The 24,231-nt window shown below is 44.0% G+C and overlaps 1 protein-coding gene and 1 long non-coding RNA gene across 2 annotated transcripts in view; one reads left to right on the forward strand and one right to left on the reverse strand.

Moving 5' to 3' along the window:
• Positions 1–24,231, reverse strand: part of LOC115099303 (solute carrier organic anion transporter family member 1C1-like) — a 196,033-nt gene that overhangs the window by 14,548 nt on the left and 157,254 nt on the right. The window contains 1 exon segment of the mRNA XM_029616871.1: positions 5,373–5,437. Coding sequence (XP_029472731.1) covers positions 5,373–5,437 — 65 coding nt within the window.
• Positions 8,786–18,840, forward strand: LOC115099304. Its single transcript, XR_003858738.1, has 3 exons — positions 8,786–8,859; positions 17,441–17,517; positions 18,761–18,840. It is a non-coding gene; the product is annotated as an uncharacterized LOC115099304 (long non-coding RNA).

The raw sequence follows: 24,231 nt of genomic DNA on the forward strand, positions 1-24,231 counted from the left end.
GCATGTATTTATGTGACTGAAAGCCTGTGTGTAAATGAGAGAAAGAGAGGACATGTTTATAAGCCTGTGAATGAGAGTCTGTGTGTGAGAGAGAGACAGCATGTATTTATGTGATTGAAAGCCTGTGTGTGTGTGTAAGCGTGAAAAGATAGACAGCATGTGTGTAAATGTGTAATTAAGAGCCTATATAAGTGAAAGAGAAAAAGCATGTGTATATGTGAGTGACTGAGAGCATGTGTGTATAGGTGTGTAATTGAGAGCCAGTGTGAGAGAGAGCGCTGGTATGTGACTGAGAGAGGAGAAAGTTCCAAGCAAACCACCCCTCCTCCTACTAATTCAGAACAATCTCAGGACACCTGGATATCAAACGTTCCCAGGTATGCAGAGCAAAAAATGTTTTGTATCCTTATTATTTTTCATTACTGGGTCTTTGTGTCTGCTATTTTGAAATATTTTGTTGGTATCTGGAAATGTTTTATATGAGTTTTTAATTATTGGATATTCCACTCATCAGCTGTTTTGAAATATGTTCTTTTTGTTAGTACAGTTTTACTGCTGATGATTTTATATTTCTTGATTTGTTTTATAAGGATGGGTGATGTTTCTTTTTTCCTTTGTTACACTGCATACAGAGACTCTGGCTTGTTGCAGTTTCCAATTCAGTTTTTTCTGCATGCTTCTAGTTATGCGTTTTGGTCTCTTTATTCTATGTTAGGTGAGGGTCAGCACATGTGATTCAGGTGAGGTTTTCTGCTGGCATGTAGTTTCTGTGTAGGACTCTATAGCAGCCTGACTTGGTCCGTTTTCCTAATAGGAGATGTATTGGTGTCTTAAGGCCTGGTGTAATATTTTCAGAGACTTATTGTACTTTAAAAGTGTGATCTTACATAAAATGCACACATTTACTTGTATTTAGTTTTAAACATATTGTATGGCTCTCATGGAATTACATTTTAAAATATGTGGTGTTTATGGCTCTCTCAGCCAAAAAGGTTCCTGACCCCTGCCCAAGGAGGACTCCTCTTCTGATGGAAAGGTGGGTCCAGAGGAACCTAGTCATTCCAGAACGTTTTTTCCTGTTGCCATTGGTATCGTTCTTCCATCCCTCAAGTACTCCCTCTCTCTCTAGCAGCCCTCGCTCCCTCCTCACATACTTTCTATAAGCTTCTGCTGGTCAGGTCCTGGGGAGAAATAAAGCTGAGCAAAAAAAATGACCCTTTGCCTCAGCAAGAGAGAAAGAGTGCTTTGCAGCCTTTGCACAGCTGCGTTCGGTAGCCCACTATGTGTCTTCAGCTCCTGAGGACAACATCAGGAGGAGAAGGGCATAGGCCATATACGACTCTCAGTCAGGTCCATGTGGCAGTGCAAGCACCAAGGCACAAAAAATATTTGCCACCACAGGAGGGAACTTGAGCCATGCTCTGAATTCAGGGTATAAGAGGCTTATGTGAAGCTTTTTTGTGGCAGTGTCACAGGCCAAAAGTAAAGAAGCTGAGTCCGGTGTTGCTTTTTCTCCAAGGTCAGGGGAGCTCAATAGCAAGCATGCTTAAAGGCTGCAGATGTAGTTCTCATTGCACTAGGAAAGTTCCCAGCATGGCCAGCTCCTTCTACCCATTGTGTGATGGTGGATTGGAGGTGGAACCTCGAGAAGGGTTCTGCAATAGCCCATCATATGCAGAGAGAATGCCTTGGAAGGGGGGCTACCTGGGTAATGGATGTTGATCCCCTGGCCTTAGGGAAGGAAGAGGATCTTGCCTCAGGGCAAGTAGCCACAATAGTCCCTTGGTTGGAAGTGGACACAGAGGTGGCCCAAGGCATTAGGGGACTAGACCCAGAACAGGATCCTGCACGCACATGATAGGGCTTAACCTAATGGATTTTCCCTGGACTTTGTGCTGGTAATGCACCAGGTATTCTGTACCATGCAGAAGCCTAATTCTATCATGGGGCAAAATCCCTGGACTATACATCATTGAGGGGCAATATAGGAGCCACTAAGTGCCCTCATAAGGTGCGAAGGCAGAAGGCTTCCCCTGAGATACTCACTACACTGGATTCTGAGGATGAATCCATACACAATGCATCCCCCCAGTTCTTGGAAAGAGGGGAGGTGCTCCTCAGGGGAAGAAGAGTTTTTCCTGGTGGTCCAGCTGTTTCAAAAGGAAGAACTTTTAGTATTTATCACTATCATGCAGACAGCCTTAAAGATATCAAGTGGCAAGGTGGAGGACCTAATGGAGTGGAACTCCATCCTACAATGTGTTAGAAAGCTCTTAAAGACCTTTCCCTTGCATGAGACAATGAGGAGGATAGTACTGTCTGAGTGGGACTCCTCCCAGGGCAAACTGAAGGGTGGTAAGGTCATGGGAAACTATATTTCCTTTCAGTGGATGAGATGAATAGACTACTGCAGATCCCAATTGTGGATGCACTGGTCTCTGCAGTGGTGCATAAAACCACCATCTCGGTAGAGCGAGGTTCGGCCTTAAAGGGCCCCCTGGATAGGAAAGCAGAGGCAATCCTAAAGCAAGCCTTCACTACATGGACATGGCAATCCAAGCATCAGTTTGTGGGGGCTACGTAGCCCAGGCTGATCTACACTAGGTTCAACATTTACCAAAGAGTCAGGAAATGGCCCACTTGGAGTCAGCAGTTGCCTTTCTGGTGGATATATTGTATGACCTGATTGGGTTATCATAAAGTTCAATTGCCTTTGAGGTGGCAACCAGGAGATTGCTGTGGCTCCATAATTGGGTGGTTGGCTCGGTATCCAAGGTGTGTAAGCTCCCCTTTAAGGGGGGACTCCTATTTGGTGATGAGTTAGAGAAGCTGGTAAAAGACCTGGGGAAACTAAACCACAAAGGCTGCTAAAGGATAGAGTCTGGATGAACATGCAAGGACTCAGATGGAAGCATTGAAATTCCAGCATAAAGGCAAGGAACCAAGAGTGGCAACCTTACAAGCATCAAGAAGAAGATTCAGTCATTCTGCAGAGCCAAGAGACCGAGGATAGATCTGCCTACACCTGCAAGTAACATCCACGCTGTCCAATGATACAATACAGGCCCCCTTTGCTACAAGGGCTAATCAGCAGTCATGTGCCTCAGTGGTAGATGGAAGGGACCTATAAGAGGACCAGGGGTCCCAAATGCCAATTTAAAGTGGTACACATCCAAGGGAATGGCCCTAACTTTAAGAATGCTTTTGGTTTTCCTTCAGAAAGCACATTGCAAAGAAGTGTCCCTGAAAAGCTTAGAGGGTTTGGAAGTAGTTGTTCCAGTTCCATTCCTGAGGAAGGGGTATTTATTTTAGTTGGAAGGATCAAGAAGAGGCAAGCTTACTTGGCTTATACCAAGATCAGGCAGAAAGCACAGGTGTCATGAGGAGACCCCACTATGCACTAAGGTCTGACTTATGCAGGCACAACAGCATTAGAGAAAAGAGCTTGCCCGAGATCAGCAAAATACTGTCTTTCAGAGAATCAGAATAAAAGATTGCCCTAAGGACTGGATGGCCCTTAGCCATTCAGACATATTTAGCAAAGCCAAAGTGGTAAGGAACCTGGACAGACTTAAACCAACCCGACAGGGAGTGACTAACCCCAAAATCCAACCCAATCAGGCAGGGACAACACTACCAAGATTGATGGATCATGGAAAAAAAGATAGAAGAAATGGTAAGATACCCAGTGAGCATAGCACAAACAAGATACAGCAGAATCCCATAGAGGGCAACCTGACTAAGGAGAAAAGAGAGAGATGGAATTAAAAGTTTCTGGATTTCTCCTAATGCAAATGCTCAGGGCCCCTAGAGAACCTCACCCAGACCATAGACATGGAAAGGTTGAGAAAGAAGAGCAGCTCACCTTGCAAAGCCACCCACCCGACAGTGGTTTAAAGTGAAGAAATAAGGATAGAGCCCAATGCAGAAGGTAGCTCGAGCTAGGTTTTGACATATGGAATGATTCTTGAGAGGGTCTGTGAAACAGAGAATACTCGCAAGTATTACTGGCCACAATGCTGAAGGCATGCAAGACCTTGATCTCATTAGCGTATATCAGAGTCTAGAGATTATTTGAGGCAGCCTGTCAGGAGAAGGAAATTTCTCATTAGAAGGCAGATATATCACTAATTCTTTAGTTCTTACAGAAGGACCTGGGCAAGAGCCTAGACCTCAAGTTGTTGAGAATCCAGGTGGCAGCCATATAATGTTTCTGGGGCTGCATCAAGATTGCCATGCCCCTGGATATGGTTTGCTTTTTGAGGGGGACAAAATGTATTAGGTCATCCTTGAGACCAATTTTCCCACAATGGGATCCCCACAATGGGATCTTAACTTGGTCCTTAGGGCCTTTATAAAAGCTCTCTTCAAGCAAGTTACGCCTGCTTCGGGCAGGTATACAACAAGAGGTGGGGTGTAGATAGGGCTGGGGGGGTGAGTTAGGTAGGGGAAGGGAGGGGAAGGTGGGGGGAGGCGGAAGGAAAATTCTCTTCGAGGCTGCTCCGATGTCAGAGCAGCCTCGGAGGGAACGGAGGCAGGCTGTGAGGCTCGGTGCGTGCAAGCTGCCGATTTTGGGCAGCCTTGTGCGCGCTGACCCCGGATTTTAATGGATACGCGCAGCTACAGGCGTATCTATTAAAATCCCGCGTACTCTTGTTTGCGCCTGTTGCGCGAACAAAAGTACGCGCGGGCGCAAATTTATAAAATCTACCCCTTAGTCTGTTTATGATTAAGACCAAGCTTCTTATTTTCATTCAGTAACTTTTGGTTTAATTGGTGAAGTATTTTAATCTAATAATATACTATATTTTAGTGTTTATTTGTTGACAAGCTGATTGAAACCATTTGTGCTGCACTTTACCTACTTCTCTACAATAATTTGTTTAATCTACCTAAGCCCTTCTTTCCTCATGACACCCTGTATGGCGCAACCTCCCTGACCAGGATCTATCTGCAGATATCCTTTGGGTCAAGCAATGGAAGTCACAGGAAACCACCTTGTTCCTTGTGCTAGACCACAGTGATAAACTTACTGGCTTTGAGCTAGCCAATGAGATTGGTTCCTGTTAGACAGATTCAGTACAGGTAAGGTCCACTGCCCAGTCAAGTCTATCACAGGGGCCTTACAACCAACTCATTGTGTATTTTTGGAGAGATATAAACTATATTGCATATTAGAGAGAAGTGTCCCCTCTAAAACCTAAAAGGCGGATTAATCAGTTTGAATTCAGCTAACGAAGAGCTATTGCTTAGCTTTACAGATCTGTATTTGCTAACTAAATAAGTCATATGTTTTTCAAAGTTCCAAATTTGGGTGAATCAAGACCATCATAAAATCAAATAAATATAAAAACATGAGTAGATTCTCTTACCAAGGGTTCTTATTACCAATGTAAAGATGCCAACTGCAAATGATTTCAGTTCCTGATCAACACATCTAAAAAAATATAAAAATAGGAAGACAATTCTATAAAAAGCTTCAAAATGTATGTATGCATATTAAGAGGCAATTTTCAAAGGGATTTCCAAGGTAAATGAGTGTTTACCCGTGGAAAAAAAGCCCTTTGAAAATACCTACCTCCCCCCACCAGGGCAGAGCAGGGGTGATGTTGGGCTCAGAAGTAAACTCAGTGGGGAGTTTCTCTTTGAAAATTGGCTTGTAGATCTATGCATGAGGAGGAGGGGAAATGGATGAAAATAACCTTCTAAATGATTGTGTTAAAAATATGACTTTTCTTTAATTATAAGTACTGTGTGGATGTTTATAAAAATTTAGTAATTTTATGATTTTAATATTAAGACAATTCACCATATCAGTACAGTAACAACAGTATATATTTTCTTTTAAAATGCTATACTATTTTCTGAAACTCATGTGCATATTTAAGGAAAACATAATAGCATACACACAACAGACTTTAATTAGCAAATGTTTCAATTTTGTGAGAAATAGTGCAAATCAGCAAAGCTTAACTTTAGCTACTGTCTATCCACATTTCATAAGCATTATTTAAAAAACAAAATACAGAAAATTCTATCAAAAGAAAATATAAAAGCCATTAGTCTTGAAAACTGCTACTGCAGTGCTCACAATTTCAAAGTTGTGCTAATCATCATGTCACTTCATGGAGTGAAGGCTTGCTCCAAACTTTGGTATATAAAAGCACACAAATAAATAAAATAAATAAATGTGTGTACTACCATTGAGCCTATGCACTAGAGCTTATGTACATATTAGAAGCTAACTTTCAAAGAATTGTGCACGCCCATATATGCATGTATTTTGTATTCTGAGTGCAAATACATGCACATGATACAAAATACGCATAACTTAAAGGTGCCAGTTGTGCGAACACGTTTGCATACATTTGTGCATGCTTTTGCACTAAAAGGCGCAAGTTTGTGTGTGCTGTGCATAATCACGTGCACACTGCTGCAAGTACAGAACATTTGGTTCTTCAGGGGCCTGAACAGAGAAAATGTTGTCACAAGCCAGGCAGCCTATCTTCACCACCAGGGATGTCATCCACCTGGTATACCTGGTTGTGGAGTATGAGAGGGAACTCTTCCCCATCGCTGGTGTCCAGCGGAATCTCTGGAGGAACAAACTGGTGTGGCGCATGGTACAACATGCCTTCAAAAGAGGAGGATTTTACCCACATGGAGTAAGTAGAATGTCGGAGTTAGGGTTAGATAGGGATGTGCATGGGGAGTCAGTAATAGTGTGCATGGGGGTTCATTAGGGCAGTCCCAAAGTGGCCTACAATAAGGCAAGAGTTAATAGGTATGCATGGGTACTATAACTGTTGTACATTCCATTAATAGCATGACTGTGCATTTGTTACCAATGTACTATAATGTAACTAAAATAGTAGGCAAGGATAACAAAGCATGACTAAAACCTATAGTCACAAGTATAGTAACAGTTTGTGGTGGTGATCCAGATACAAGGATGCATTGTAGTCTGTCTGTGGGCTGTTCGGAAGCCTTGGCTCAAGCAGAGGATAGCCTAGGCCAGCACAAACAGGTATCAACTGCCATCAAAGCCTCAAGTCAGGGCTCACTACCTCTCTTTGTCCTCAGGCCTCTATCTTAGCTCTTCTCCCCCAAAATTCTGAGCCTAAGACAATCTGTCATGAGTAGCTCCCCTAGTGCTGTCTCTAGCCACTCTCATTTTAGGCCTGTAGTTTTCTACTATCCATTCAGCAGATCCAGTGGACCTGGTCTGGGACTGCCATTAAACTACCCTCATTATCTGTGACACTGGCCTATAAATCTAGACCTTGAACCTTTTGTAGTCCTAATTCACTTTGCGTTTGTTCTAGTTACAAACCTACACCCAACAAGAAAACACTTCAAAACAACTCTCCTTATATTTCTCTTAAGTTTATTTATAGTTTCCACATAATCACTAGGGCAGCTCAAATGCAATCCATAGCAATTTGTACATTTCATAATTGAAATCATCTAGTTAATGCCAGTTCAATCCCCACACATTTGCTTTATCATTTTTCTAACCAACCAAATGTTTCTAGGGTTTGGCTATAAAATTGCAGCAAAATTGAATACCTCAAAGAACTTGTTTCCTTAACACATTGCTCTATCACTTTCCGGCTGCTCATCAGACAGGATCATATGTTTTAGCTATGAGACAGCATACAAAACCCTACTTTTAAGAGAACTCACGGGAGGCAAACAGCTGGCTATTCCAGCTTCCCCTTTCAATTGATGGCAGTATTGATTTAAAACAAATCGCCCAGAATCAGGTAGCCAGATCTATTTTAACACATCAACTTTCTGAGATACCATCACTTAAGAGTTCTAGCCCTCACACTTGCAGCAGTACTTCAGTAAAACAAAACAAAACAAAACAAAAAAAACCCAGACACAAAATGCAGCAACACCAGCCCCATACAATTTCCCTTCTTCCTGCCTTCTGAAACCCTTCTCTGGTTCATGCTTAATTTTCTAAGCCCCCAATAACTAATGGTTTCTAATCACGAACTGTTTTTCAGAGAAAGAGGACTTAACTTTAGTGCTAGAGCCATTATAAAGCTGGCTCTGGTTCCTCTCAATTCCTCCATCTCCCCCGCCCCCCCCCCCCCCCCCCCCCCCCCCGGTCTCTTGCCTCTTGCTAAATTTGCCTTATTTATTTCATCTGGCAGCTAGCTTCTACCTGAGAGCTGACCACATCCTGCCTGAGTTAACCAGAAACTACTTTGTGGAGACTTCTGGGAAATGTAGTCCTAGGAGCAGCTTAAGCTCTTTTTTCCAAATTAAAGAAACCTTGAGCAGGAAACAGTAATCTTCTACCTTGTTTTTTTCTTTTTTTGGGTGCAGGGACTTAAGCACACTTCTTGATCATCATACAGTGTAATGATGAGATACTACTTCCTCTAGGACAGTTCATTCCATGGTGGTACCTATAGCACTGGAAACTTATGGCTTCCTTTTAGAAGGCATAGATTAGGGCCTGTCACATGGTTCTTGTTACTCCACAAAGTTGTCTTCAGAATGGAAAGTGATGTTCCCACTGGCTGCTCTGCACATCTTGCTTACTCATGAACAAGAAAATCATGGCCCTTCATGGAGGCTTATTTTTATGGTCTACTTATACGCCAGGTGGCAGCAAATCAATTTTACATGCATTAATGGAGTACAAAGAGCCATGCTTCTCACTTCAGACATCAGTAGAATATATTGTTACGTACCAGTATGAAGGTCACAGTAGCAGCTACAGTGCACACTCACTTTGTCATTCAATTTCTCACTATAGATTGAGGACCTTAAGAAGGTGGCTCAGGAACCATGCTGGACAAAAAGGAAGTAGTTTGATTGGCTATGAGATGGGAGCTTGAGGTAAGCTCATTATTTGACCATCAGGGAGATGGGTGAAGGTCTATGTTCTATTTCCATCACTGGCCACATTATCGGCCTACTGTTCTGTATGACCCTGTCTCTGCCTTCAGCTTCAACAAACTCTCATTCACACATATTTAGATCTAGAAATGTCCCTGGGTCACAGACAGTACTGTCATGAAGCATTAATTGGAAGGCACCCTCAGGTCTAGCTGGTAACAGTTCAGGGTGTTTCCAACCACTCCTATATATATTCCCATTGAAATTATATGGACTCTGTCCTAATCAAAATTATTCAGAGTAGTTAAATCACAAGCAGATTGTGATAAATTGCAGGAGGACCTTGCAAGACTGGAAGATTGGGCATTCAAAAAGCAGATGAAATTTAATGTGGATAAGTGCAAGGTGATGCATATAGGGAAAAAATAATCCATGCTGTAGTTACACGATGTTAGGTTCCATATTAGGAGCTACCACCCAAGAAAAAGATCTAGGCATAACAATGGATAATACATTGAAATCGTCAGCTCAGTGTGCTGCAGCAGTGAAAAAAGCAAACAGAATGTTAGGAATTATTAGGAAGGGAATGGTGAATAAAATGGAAAATGTCATAATGCCTCTGTATCGCTCAATGGTGAGACCACACCTTGAGTACTGTGTACAATTCTGGTCGCTGCATCTCAATGTTGCAATGGAGAAAATACAGAGAAGGGCAACCAAAATGATAAAGGGGATGAAACAGCTCCCCTATGAGGAAAGGCTAAGAAGTTAGGGCTGTTCAGCTTGGAGACGAGACGGCTGAGGGGGGATATAATAGAGGTCTTTAAAATCATGAGAGGTCTAGAACAGGTAAATGTGAATCGATTATTTACTCTTTTGGATAATAGAAGGACTAGGGGACACTCCATGAAGTTAGGAAGTAGCAAATTTAAAACTAATCGTGGAAAATTATTTTTCACTCAATGCACAATTAAACTCTGGAATTTGTTGCCAGAGGATGTGGTTAGTGCAATTAATGTAGCTGGGTTTAAAAAAGGTTTGGATAAGTTCATGGAGAAGTCCATTACCTGCTATTAATCAAGTTGTCCTAGAGATTAGCCACTGCTATTACTGGCATCAGTAGCATGGGATCTACTTAGTGTTTGGGTACTTGCCAGGTACTTGTAGCCTGGATTGCCCACTGTTGAAAACAGGATGCTGGGCTTGATGAACCCTTGATCTAACCCAGTTTGGCAATGTCTTATGTTCTTACACAACTATGTACAGCCTGATGGCCATAGATACCTTGCTATGTAGAGCACAACCAATTACATCAAACCCTGTCACAGAGTCTAACTCAGAGCCCATTCCACAATATGGTGGTGGCAGCAGGGAAAGCAGAGTGAGGAGCTTGTGAGAGGATTCACATTGAAAATGAATACCACAGCCCTGAACGGCACCCAGAAACAGATTTAATAACTGAAGGTAAGAGAACATTGAGACCTTGCCACCCGGTACCAACATAAGAGCATAAGAAATTGCCATGCTGGGTCAGACCAAGGGTCCATCAAGCCCAGCATCCTGTTTCCAACAGAGGCCAAACCAGGCCACAAGAACCTGGCAATTACCCAAACACTAAGAAGATCCCATGCTACTGATGCAATTAATAGCAGTGGCTATTCCTTAAGTAAACTTGATTAATAGCCGTTAATGGACTTCTCCTCCAAGAACTTATCAAAACTTTTTTTGAACCCAGATACACTAACTGCACTAACCACACTGTGGAGAGAGCAGCTGCTGCCACCGCTCGAGTAAATGCCACCTGCCCCACCAGCACCAGTGTGGCGATCTTGGAGAGAGTGCCCAACTGAGCACTGCCTGCCCCACCAGCACCAGCACGGTGGCCCTGGAGAGAGAGTGCCCAAGTGAGCGCTGCTCACCCCACTAGCACCAGCACAGTGGCCCTGGAGAGAGAGTGCCCAAGTGAGCACTGCCCGCCCCACCAGCACCAGCGTGGTGGCCTCAGAGAGAGCACCAGAGCAAGTGCCACCTACCACCAGCACCAGTGAGTGAGAAGGAATGGCCTTGATTGCGCTGCAGAGACTCGCTCTCACTGGGCATGGCTCCTGAGACAAGAGGGAGCGAGAGAGGCTGCAGCACAAGCAGAATCTTGCTACGGGCGGGGCAGAACAGTGGAGGAGGAGCAGCCCAGGTGAAGGGCTGTGTGGAACCCCCCCAAAACACACACAAACCCCTGCCAGTACTGTGGACTGGATCTGGAATGATGAAGGTGGATCTACGTGGCGGCGATGCTGAGAGCAGTGCAGCCACTGAGTCAGACGGCCTGTCTGGCCTTCTTCACTGACTCCCTAATCACAGCAGCAGCAGCAGTGCAGTGGACGCTCTCTCTTGGAGCAAGGAGGGAGACACCGGTGCTGCGATGGCTGATCCCACCCTGTGCCCGCCCACTGATGAAGGAGGATCAGCACGGCGACGACACTGAAGGCGTTTCTGCCGTGAGGCGCGTGTACTTGATGTGCACGAAGAAGCACAACAAAGGAGCTTCGTGCGCACCCGAAGTGATTTTTCCTGCATCCTGGTGGTAATTGGTACAATCATGGATCAGATGTATTTCATTGAGCCGATGCTAGAACTGTGTCTTTATGGAGACCTAAGAGAAAGAGAAGGCCATCGCAGAAAGATTAAATGATTTCTTTGCTTCGGTGTTTACTGAAGAGGATGTTGGGGAGGTACCCGAAATGGAGAAGGTTTTCATGGGCAATGATTCAGATGGACTGAATCAAATCACGGTGAACCTAGAAGATGTGGTAGGCCTGATTGACAAACTGAAGAGTAGTAAATCACCTGGACCGGATGGTATACACTCCAGAGTTCTGAAGGAACTAAAAAATGAAATTTCAGACCTATTAGTAAAAATTTGTAACCTATCATTAAAATCATCCATTGTACCTGAAGACTGGAGGATAGCAAATGTAACCCCAATATTTAAAAAGGGCTCCAGGGGCGATCCGGGAAACTACAGACCGGTTAGCCTGACTTCAGTGCCAGGAAAAATAGTGGAAAGTGTTCTAAACATCAAAATCACAGAACATATAGAAAGACAAGGTTTAATGGAACAAAGTCAGCATGGCTTTACCCAGGGCAAGTCTTGCCTCACAAATCTGCTTCTCTTTTTTGAAGGAGTTAATAAACATGTGGATAAAGGTGAACCGGTAGATATAGTATTTTCAGAAGGCGTTTGACAAAGTTCCTCATGAGAGGCTTCTAGGAAAAGTAAAAAGTCATGGGATAGGTGGCGATGTCCTTTCGTGGATTGCAAACTGGCTAAAAGACAGGAAACAGAGAGTAGGATTAAATGGGCAATTTTCTCAGCGGAAGGGAGTGGACAGTGGAGTGCCTCAGGGATCTGTATTGGGACCCTTACTTTTCAATATATTTATAAATGATCTGGAAAGAAATACAACGAGTGAGATAATCAAATTTGTAGATGACACAAAATTGTTCAGAGTAGTTAAATCACAAGCAGATTGTGATAAATTACAGGAAGACCTTGTGAGACTGGAAAATTGGGCATCCAAATGGCAGATGAAATTTAATGTGGATATGTGCAAGGTGATGCATATAGGGAAAAATAACCCATGCTATAATTACACAATGTTGGGTTCCATATTAGGTGCTACAACCCAAGAAAGAGATCTAGGTGTCATAGTGGATAACACATTGAAATCGTCGGTACAGTGTGCTGCGGCAGTCAAAAAAGCAAACAGAATGTTGGGAATTATTAGAAAGGGAATGGTGAATAAAACGGAAAATGTCATAATGCCTCTGTATCGCTCCATGGTGAGACCACACCTTGAATACTGTGTACAATTCTGGTCGCCGCATCTCAAAAAAGATATAATTGCAATGGAGAAGGTACAGAGAAGGGCTACCAAAATGATAAGGGGAATGGAACTGCTCCCCTATGAGGAAAGACTAAAGAGGTTAGGACTTTTCAGCTTGGAGAAGAGACGACTGAGGGGGGATATGATAGAGGTGTTTAAAATCATGAGAGGTCTAGAAGGGGTAGATGTGAATCTGTTATTTACTCTTTCGGATAGTAGAAAGACTAGGGGGCACTCCATGAAGTTAGCATGGGGCACATTTAAAACTAATCGGAGAAAGTTCTTTTTTACTCAACGCACAATTAAACTCTGGAATTTGTTGCCAGAGGATGTGGTTAGTGCAGTTAGTATAGCTGTGTTTAAAAAAGGATTGGATAAGTTCTTGGAGGAGAAGTCCATTACCTGCTATTAAGTTCACTTAGAGAATAGCCACTGCCATTAGCAATGGTAACATGGAATAGACTGTTTACCCTGATCCTATTAAATGTTTAGCCTCTGTCAAAAAACATCCCTCTGATTAATGAGCTGCTAGAGGATTTAATCCCACTATTTTTTTGCATCACTGAAACCTGACTGAATGACAAAGATAATGTGCTGTTAAACCTAGACCTAAATGAAAAGCTGGGGCTTATTAATAATTAGTATAAAAAAAAGAATTGAAACTAATACCTTACAAAGTAGAGATTGTTTATTTATTTAATTTAAAATACTTTTATTCCGCTTCCTCCATTAAATGTTTGGCGCGGATTACAAAGTAAGAATCATAAAATAGATAAAAACAAACATCCTAAAACATTACCAAATAGATATTAAATTGTATAGCAATTATTAAAAGAAAACAGCATGCCTCAACCAAAAGCAATTTCATAGTATACTGCCTTCAATGTCTTTCTAAAAATGTTAATGTCCTATAACTGTTTCACTTCTAATGGAGTTTATTCCTCTTATCAGGAGCAATGACAGTGAAAACACGCCCTCTAGGTCTGGCCAGCTTAAACTTCTTAACTGGTGGAACATCTAACAATTGTAAATTCATGGATCTCAAAGAGCGTGTTAAGAACATAAGAACATAAGAAAATGCCATACTGGGTCAGACCAAGGGTCCATCAAGCCCAGCATCCTGTTTCCAACAGTGGCCAATCCAGGCCATAAGAATCTGGCAAGTACCCAAAATCTAAGTCTATTCCATGTTACCATTGCTAATGGCAGTGGCTATTCTCTAAGTGAACTTAATAGCAGGTAATGGACTTCTCCTCCAAGAACTCATCCAATCCTCTTTTAAACACAGCTACACCAACTGCACTAACCACATCCTCTGGCAACAAATTCCAGGGTTTAATTGTGCGTTGAGTAAAAAAAAACCCTCTCCGATTAGTTCTAAATGTGCCCCATGCTAACTTCATGGAGTGCCCCCTAGTCTTTCTAGTATCTGAAAGAGTAAATGTGCCCCATGCTAACTTCATGGAGTGCCCCCCAGTCCCTCCACCATCCGAAAGAGTAAACAACCGATTCACATCTACCTGTTCCAGACCTCTCATGATTTCAAACACCTCCATCATATCCCCCCCTCAGTCGCCTCCTCTCCAAGCTGAAAAGTCCCAACCTCTCTAGTCTTTCCTCACAGGGGGAGCTGTTCCATTCCCCCCATCATATTGGTAGCCCTTCTCTGTACCTTCTCCATCGCAATCACATCCTTTTTGAGATGCGGCGACCAGAACTGTACACAGCATTCAAGGTGCGGTCTCACCATGGAGCGATACAGAGGCACCACGACACCCTCCGCCCCATTCACCATTCCCTCTCCAACAATTCCCAACACTCTGCCTGCCCTTTTGACTGCCGCAGCACACTGTACTGACGACTCCAATGCGCCATCCACTATGACACCTAGATCTCTCTCTTGGGTTGTAGCACCCAATATGGAACCCAACATTGTGCAACCACAGCATGGGTCACCCCTCCCCACATGCATCACCTTGCACCCATCCACATCAAACCCCACCCGCCACCTGGATGCCCAATTTTCCAGTCCCACAAGGTCCTCCCGCAATCCACCACAACCTGCCTGCGATCCAACCACTCCGAACAACCCTGCGTCATCTGCAAATTCGACCATCCCAGTCGCCGCACTTCTCTATATATAATATAATTTAATATAATAATATAATATAAGATCTCATAATACACAAGGGGAAAGATTATGAATGAGTTTATAAACAATAGTTAACAACCTAAATTTAATCCTCCTCTTTATTGGAAGCCAATATAATTCTCTTAAAACCGGGGTTATATGCTTTGTTTTTTAAATCTTCATCAAAACTCGCGTGGCCCAATTTTGTATTAGCTGCATCGCACGCAACAACCTGGAAGCCCAATATATAGAGTACTACAGTAATCCAAATGGCTAAGTACCACAACTTGTAACACTGTTCTAAAAAATATTGGAGGTAAAAACCCTCTCAGTGGGCAAAGCATCTTAAGTTTATAAAATGCTGTATTTATGACATGGCAAATTTGCCTCTTCATAGACAATTCGGAATCCAAACAAACTCCTAAACTCTTAACATAGGCATCTCACACCATTGTGTCCCTCCCACTTCTCCATCCCCTGCCTGCAACCCCCAGCTACAAATTGACAACCACACTTGATTTTTGTAAAAACAGGCTGCAGCTTTTATTAAACCTTAACATTAACAACCAATACCCGAGTCGTCCCCTGGTGTGTATTCAGACATCAGAATTCCTGGGCTTCGTTCCGGCGTCCGCCCTGGTAAGCCAGTCTGCCAACATCATCCGGCCCCCCTGCCATGTTTCCAAGCTGGGGGCCCTCCTCCCTGGGCCGCCCATGTCCCTTACTAATCTGTCCTTCCAGGACCTCCATTTTCCACACCATATCCTCTATGGCCATGTTTGGCTATCGACTCAGGTACCCGCACCCCCACCGCGACAATTGTATATGTTTTATATCAGCTTGCTTACATTCTTATCTGACTACCACCCCTATCATACCTCCTCATCTCCACTGGGTGGGTGGGTGGGAATGCGGGCGCTGGCTTGCAAAGAGGGCAAGCCCGGAGCCCGCCGAGGTTTTGATGGCGCCATTCTCGCGATACGCGAGGCTGATGTCATCATGACATGGCCGCGTCGATGCGGCCTCCTCGAGCCCTCCTCCTCACACTGCTCCCTGCGCCACCCGCCATAACCCCAGATGAGACGAGCGGCGCAGCCAGGAGAGACGGGGAGGTAGGACCTTTGGGCGATCGCCATGTTAACGGGGGTCCTCCCTGCATATGGCGTGTTGACCCTGTCCTAATCTCCGATTGCACTGGCACTGAGAGATCATTAGAAAGCCACTCTTGATTCTTGATCTTTAAATCACCATCCTTTCCTACCCATAAGATCTTAGTTTTTCTCATATTTAAAAATAAGCAATGGGTAGCCAGCCAAACTTGCAACTTTTTAATGATCTCTTGTAGTCTATCTTCAGGAATTTTACTCTTAGAGTTACATGGCAGAAAAAATTGAATGTCCTCTACATAAATAATGTATTTGACATTCAAAGATAAAACCTCCCTATGAGGTGGGAATTCTAAAATCTACTCAAGTAAACATAGGACTGGTCTATTGTCCTCCAGGTATTCTATAACAAGATTGTTCACCACTGATTGAATTATTTGCTAAAGTGTTTCCATCACCAGATTCTACTTTAATAGTAGACGACTTTAATCTACATGTAGATAAAACCGAGAACCATAGCCTGTGAAATGTTTTTAGAGACAATGGAAGCATTAGGATTGTCCCAATTTGTTTCTGAAGCTACTCATAGAGCGGGACATATTCTAGACCTAATATTTGCCAACTCCAGTAACTGTTATGCGTGCCGCCTGCGGCAGCTCCGCAGCACAGCCCTCTCACCTTTTCAGATGGACTCCAGCTTCTGGCTCCTGTTCGCTGGCGGCGGTGGGCCGCCAGCTCTGACCTTGGGTTCCCTCCGGTGCCTCTGGTCCTGCCACACCACCCAGTGTTGCTAGCCAAGATGTTCCTGTTCATCGGGCCTCTCTGCATAGCCCGTGGAGAGATGCCATCATCAGCGCCGCGCCCATAATTGATTCTTTTAAAGGGCCCGCGGCGGGAACCTGGCTGCAGACCCAGATGCTGACGTCAGACTCTTCAACTTATAAAAGCTCAGGCCTCGCTCCATAGCATTGCCTTTGCAACAGGTCTCCTCGTACTCGTTGCTGATCCTAGATTCGTCTCCTCATGTGTTCCTGTTTTCCTGTGGTTCCCGGTTCCTTACTTTATTTTAGTTTAGTTTATTGTATTTCTATACCGTCACATCAGACGTGCCTTCACAACGGTTTACAGGGTTTAAAACATATAATAAATACAATACATTTATAAAATAGTAATAACTAACTCTTAAAAAGTATGAAATATGTTAGTTATTAAAAGCAGTAAAAGTAAAGTAGGTCAATTAAAATATAAGATTAAAACAAATAATCAAAATCAGAGAAACAGCAGACAAACCATAAAAGACTCAGCCCAATTAATTCAACAATGCTGGTATAGCTGGTGTTTCTTATTCGTATCTTACTACAGTCTTCATTATTTGGTGTTTGATGTTAAAAGCTCATATTTGGTAAAAGCACATTTAAATAGCCAAGTCTTGAGGTCAGTTTTAAATTGTTTTTTTTCAGTACATAACCTCAGAGACGTTGGTAAGGAGTTCCACAGTTTTGCTCCAGCAACAGACAATACGCGTTCCCTCACCTGGGTAAGCCTTGCCGATTTAATTTTGGGAATTGATAACAAGCCCTTATTAGCCGATCTCAGGTCTCTCTGAGGTATGTGCAGGCGTAGAGATGTATTCAGCAGTTCTTCTAGTTCCTGTTCGTCTATGTGTTGGACTGACTTTTTGGATTTGACCTCTGCTACGCCTGACTACTCTTCAGCTTCTCTCCAGCCCCAGACCTCCACTATGCCTGACTACTCTTCAGCTTCTCTCCAGCCCTGGACCTCCACTAAGCCTGACTACTCTTCAGTTCCTCTCCAGCCCCTGACCTCCGCTATGTCTGACTACGCCTGCCTTCTCCGTGCCCTGACCACTGCCTTGATTGACTATGCCTGCCTTCTCCGTGCTTTGACTACTGCCTTGTTTGACTACACCTGCCTTCTCTGTGCCCTGACTCTTGCTTTGAACGACTATGCTATAGCCTATCCAGTGTCCAGAGTTCTATATTGCTTGCCACAACTTCTACTCACCGCCGGCTCTGATCCTAGCCTGTCAGTGATGCCTCTCCTCGCCTATCCTCTGGACGTGGACTTTCAAGGCTTCGGCCTTCCTTTGCTTGAGTGCCTTCAGTTCCTCATTGTTCCTTTGGCGCCTAAGTTCCAGTACCGAATCCAGTCCAGGATAAGACTACGCCATCTACCGACTGCTGTCTCTGGGTTGAATCACCTTTCATCTCTAGCTAACCTCGAGGCCCACCTAAGTCCTGTCAGCCCCGGCCAAAGGCTCAACCCGAGGGGAATGAGGGCTGGTATAGGTGAAGCTCCAGTTGCCTCTAGCTTCAGCCCACTCCACCTGCTGATGGTGGGGACCCGTAGGTCCTCGCCTACGGGTTGCGTCAATCCCACCTCAGCCCAAGGGTCCACCTCTGATGCAACAGTAACCGTATAATCAATACTTCTCACACTATATTGCCATGGTCTGATCACCAATTAATAAAGGCGGAAATCATTTTTGTAAACCGTTGTGATCTTAACATGGAATGACGGCATATAGAATGTCTAAATAAATAAATAAAATGTGAGGCTGCTTCAAAGAACATCCCACTGAAATTATTCTACTGTATGTCAAGGGATCATCCTATGGGTTAACTAACACATATATGATGTGATTGACCCATAACTATGAGTACTGCACTTTGCCTACACCTCTCCAAGAAATGGAATTCCATCATAACCTGCAGAATGTGAGCACATGACATGATACACAATTGCTGTTCTCTTCACAGATTACAATACCTCTTCATCGTTGGGGGCCAAGGAAGAGGAAACTGGTGATGAGTCCAAGCCCTTGACCCCACTGTAGCAGCTTCCACCACTGAGGAGGAGTATGATGCTCCTCCCCCACTTAGAAACATAGAAACATAGAAACATAGAAATGACGGCAGAAGAAGACCGAATGGCCCATCCAGTCTGCCCAGCAAGCCTCACACATTTTTTCTCTCATTCTTATCTGTTACTCTTAGCTCCTTGTTCTATTCCCCTTCCACCCCCACCATTAATGTAGAGAGCAGTGATGGAGCTGCATGCAAGTGAAATATCTAGCTTGATTAGTTAGGGGTAGTAGGGGCAGTAACCGCCGCGATAAGCAAGCTACACCCATGCTTATTTGTTTTACCTAGACTATGTTGTACAGCTCTTGTTGGTTTTTTTTTTTTTTTTTCTTCTCCCCTGCTGTAGAAGCAGAGAGCCATGCTGGATATGCATTGAAAGTGAAGTATCAGGCACATTTGGTTGGGGTAGTAACCGCCGTAACAAGCCAGCTACTCCTCGCTTTGTGATTGCGAATCCTTTTTTTTCTTCACCCCTGTCGTTGAAGCTATGCAGGATATGCGTGAAGCATCAGGTTTTTTGTTTTTTTTTGTTTTTTTCCCCCTGCCCTTGAAGCAGAGAGCTATGCTGGAAATGCGTGATGTATCAGTCTTTCTCCCATGCCGATGCAGGAGAGAACCATGCTGGATATGCATGGAAAGTGAAGTATCAGGCACATTTGGTTTGGGGTAGTAACCGCCGTAACAAGCCAGCTACTCCCCGCGTTTTGAGTGCGAACCCTTTTTCTTCTCCTTTGCCGTTGTAGCAGAGAGCTCTGCTGGATGTGTGAAGTATCAGTTATTCTTCTCCCCTGTCATTGAAGCAGAGAGCTATGCTGTATATGCATTGAAAGTGAAGTATCAGGCATATTTGGTTTGGGGTAGTAACCGCCGTAACAAGCCAGCTACTCCCCTCTTTATGAGTGCAAATCCTTTTTTCCATTACCTCTTGCTGTTGAAGCTTAGAGCGATGTAGGAGTCACAGTAAGCATGTGTATGTTTATTTAGTAAGGGTATTGTGTCAATAGCCATCATTCTGGCGAGTCACCCACTCTTCATTGGTGGCCTCTTGACTTTATGGATCCGCAGTGTTTATCCCACGCCCCTTTGAAGTCTTTCACAGTTCTGGTCTTCACCACTTCCTCCGGAAGGGCATTCCAGGCATCCACCACCCTCTCCGTGAAGAAATACTTCCTGACATTGGTTCTGAATCTTCCTCCCTGGAGCCTCAAATCGTGACCCCTGGTTCTGCTGATTATTTTCCTACGGAAGAGGTTTGTCGTTGTTTTTGGATCATTAAAACCTTTCAAGTATCTGAAAGTCTGTATCATATCACCTCTGCTCCTCCTCTCCTCCAGGGTGTACATATTTAGATTCTTCAATCTCTCCTCGTACGTCATCCTATGAAGATCCTCCACCTTCCTGGTCGCCCTTCTCTGTACCGCTTCCATCTTGTCTTTGTCTTTTTGTAGATACGGTCTCCAGAACTGAACACAGTACTCCAGGTGAGGCCTCACCAAGGACCTGTACAAGGGAATAATCACTTCCCTTTTCTTACTTGATATTCCTCTCTCTATGCAGCCCAGCATTCTTCTGGCTTTTGCTATCGCCTTGTCGCATTGTTTCGCTGTCTTCACATCATTAGACACTATCACCCCAAGGTCCCTCTCCTGCTCCGTGCTCATCAGCCTTTCCCCCCCCATCGAGTACAGTTCATTCGGATTTCCACTCCCCATATGCATGACTTTGCACTTCTTGGCATTGAATCTCAGCTGCCATATCTTCGACCACTCTTCCAGTTTCCTTAGATCCCGTCTCATTCTCTCCACTCCTTCCGGCGTGTCCACTCTGTTGCAGATCTTAGTGTCATCCGCAAAAAGACAAACCTTACCTTCTATCCCGTCTGCAATGTCGCTCACAAAGATATTGAACAGGACAGGTCCCAACACCGATCCTTGCGGCACACCACTTAAAACTGCTCTCTCTTCAGAGAAGGCTCCATTTACCATCACACATTGTTTTCTGTCCGTCAACCAATTTGCAATCCAGGTCACCACATCGGCACTCACTCCCAAGCTTCTCGTTTTATTCACCAGTCTCCTGTGCGGAACCGTATCAAAAGCTTTGCTGAAATCCAAGTAGATGACATCTAGTGCTCTTCCTTGATCCAATTCCTTGGTTACCCAGTCAAAAAAGTCAATCAAATTTGTCTGACAGGATCTTCCCCTGGTGAATCCATGCTGCCTCTGGTCCATCAATTCTCCAGACTGTAGATAGTTGACTATTCTCTCTTTCAGCAGTGACTCCATTACTTTTCCCACCACCGAAGTGAGGCTAACCGGTCTGTAGTTGCCTGCCTCTTCCCTGTTCCCACTCTTGTGAAGCGGGACCACCACCGCTCTTCTCCAATCACTCGGCACCACTCCCGTTTCTAGGGATCTATTGAACAGGTCACACAGCGGACCCGCCAGAACATCTCTGAGCTCCCTCAATATCCTTGGATGAATCCCATCAGGCCCCATGGCTTTGTCCACTTTCAGGTTCTTTAGTTCTTCCCACACATTTTCTACTGTAAAAGGATTTTCATCTATTCCCCTTCCCTCCAGTTTCTTGTTGTTTAGAGATGGTCCTTCTCCAGGGTCTTCTTTAGTGAACACAGAGCTGAAGTATTCATTTAATATTTCTGCCATTTCTTCGTCTCTCTCTACACATTGATCATTACCACCTTTCAATTTCACTATACCACTTTGGACCTTTCTCTTTTCGCTGATGTATCTGAAAAATGTTTTGTCACCATTTTTTATCTCCTTGGCAATCCTCTCTTCCGCTTGACTCTTTGCCAACTTGATTAATTTCTTTGTCTCCCTCAGTTGATACAAATATTCTTCTTTGTGCTCCTCCCTTTGGGATCCTTTATATTTCTTGAATGCTGTTCTTTTAGCTTTAATTTTGTCAGCCACCTCCATTGAGAACCAGATAGGTTTCAGTTTTCTTTTGCTTTTCTTTACATTTCTAACATATAGAGCAGTTGCCTTGGTGATTGCTCCTTTTAGATTGGTCCACTGCTGATCCACATCTCTCTCGTTCTCCCATCCTTTAAGTTCTTCCTCCAGGTAGTTCCCCATTTCCTCAAAGTCTGTGTTTTTGAACTGTAAAACTCGGGTCTTTGTGGTTCTTTTCCCTATTATTTTAGTGATATTAAACCATACCGTTTGATGATCACTGCTGCTGAGGTGGGCGCCCACTTCATTCACCATCGAGGTTCAGCTCCTCCACCCCCAACTGCCAGGCCCTGGGCCCAAAAAATCTTCTCACCTTCTCCCCATCCAGTCGGGATCTCCTTCCCCTTTGGACCAGGGATGTAAGGATGCCAGGACTCAAGACTGTCCAGCCATTGCTGGCTGAAGGAGGATCGGCTCTCCCCTCTACCCCCATCACCATCAGTTGCTGCCTTGGCTGCTGAGGCAGGCTCATCATCTGGAGCACCTGATCTAGGCGATGAGCTTGTGTCTCAGCACTATTTTGGTGAAGGGATGCAGATGATGGTGGAGGTACTGAGGGGGATCTGAACTGCCGTGGGAGACTGCTCAGTATGGTGGACCGCCATGGTAAGACACTACATCTCTCACTATGGCAGTGCAGCTTCTTCCAATGAGACTGCCACCATATTGACCTAAGTTTTCCCTGGCCTCCTTACTTTCCTAGTCCTCTTTATATTGTAAATAGTATTGCTTTCTAGTTTACTCCAGCCCACTTTATGTTTGTTTTTATTGTTAAAAGTTTTAATACATTTTCATTATATTTTCCAAAAAAATGTTTATTTGCTTCACTTTGTGTGTGTTTATCCTTTATTAGCTATCTACCAGGGCTTCATTTGTGAGGGATTGTCCACGAATGCAGTTACAGAACCTCTTTTCAGGCTTAAGAGGCAAAGCAGCAAGGGTGTTCTTCTCTAGGCCCTCCCTTTTCTTCTCCCTTCCCCCCAGTTCTCATCCTGAATTGCTGGGACCAGAAGGTGAAGAGGTGATAGTGAAGCAGACACTAAAAAGTACAGAACAGACACACAAAGGGACTGATTTTGCACTGGTATGAAATTTATAAGCAGGTGAATGCCTGACAACTTCACTGCTTCTGCCACTTCTGGGAGTATTAGATTCTTGCTTATCAGGCTTTCATCCCAGTTCCTGTTGCTTTGCTGCTGGTGACCAGACTGGTGAAGGTGAAATGGATAAGAAAGTGAATCAAGGATTGTTGGGGGGGGGGGGGGAGTGAGTGAAGGGATTGTGTTGTGTGGGGGAGAGGGGGAACAGTTAATCAGAATATGAAAAGGTGCTGTGGGGTGTGAATGAGAGAATTGGGTTGAGGGGGCACTCTGTGAGTGAAATGTTTAAAGGGAGTTGATGGAGTGAAGGAGGGTAGAAAACAGTATTGGGTATGGTAGGAGAGGGAGAAAGAAGAGAGTGAGTGAGGACAGCCACATAGGAGGCAAAGAGCATTTGAATTCCAGACACAACACCCATGTCCAAGGAGCCAGAGGACAGCAGAACTTACAAACCAGTCTGCTTCTACACTTCAAAGCAGAGATGATCTTGCTGATTCAGGCTTCAAGAAGAGGCCTCTACGTTAATGTCATAGGAGGGATAGTATGAGAGTTGTTATAGTGGGTGATGTGCAAGAGAGAGAAGGGTCTCAGAGATCACCAGGGGTACATTTAGGGGCCTTAGGACCACTGAGGAGAGGTGGAAACATAGGACACTGGGGAATTAAGGGGACTTGGGATGGCGGATCAAGGATCACAAAGGCAGAGAGGAAGAGGGGGTTGACCCCTTTGTCCTGCATTCCCAATGCCCAGCTGTCCTCCTATGAATGCTCATCAAGCATATTAAGAGTGTGAAGAATGTGTTTAGGTATTCTTAAAGATCTATAAAGTACTCTCTATGTTCCATGGACTTAAGATGCAACCAAAAATTATAGTTCTGTTTCTAAAGAGATGCAGTGCCTACTTATCATCATACAGATTAAATATCTGTATCCAGCCTACCCCTTTCCATGCTTACAAGGGCTAGCCCCAGTTTTTAGTTGAATAATCATATTAGGAAATCCCTTCAAAGACTGCAACAAACATGAGCTCTCTAACACCTATCTTTCAAAGGTTACAGCATACTGGAAGAGTAGGACATCCAGGATCATCTGCTTTTTTATGACTCTGATAAAAGAGATCCCAACTGAGAGCAATAAGTCACTCCACCTCAACCTCTTCCATCTATGTTAAATGCTAAGGACCAGAACATGCTTTTGACTTTTAGGTAAAGAGATCAACTTTCTCATCGCATCCCTTTTTCTCTTGATTACATCACTGAAGATACCCGAGTATGGCGGCATCTTCAGAT

Source organism: Rhinatrema bivittatum, chromosome 9 (assembly GCF_901001135.1).
Source record: "Rhinatrema bivittatum chromosome 9, aRhiBiv1.1, whole genome shotgun sequence".
Taxonomy (NCBI): Eukaryota; Metazoa; Chordata; class Amphibia; order Gymnophiona; family Rhinatrematidae; genus Rhinatrema; species Rhinatrema bivittatum.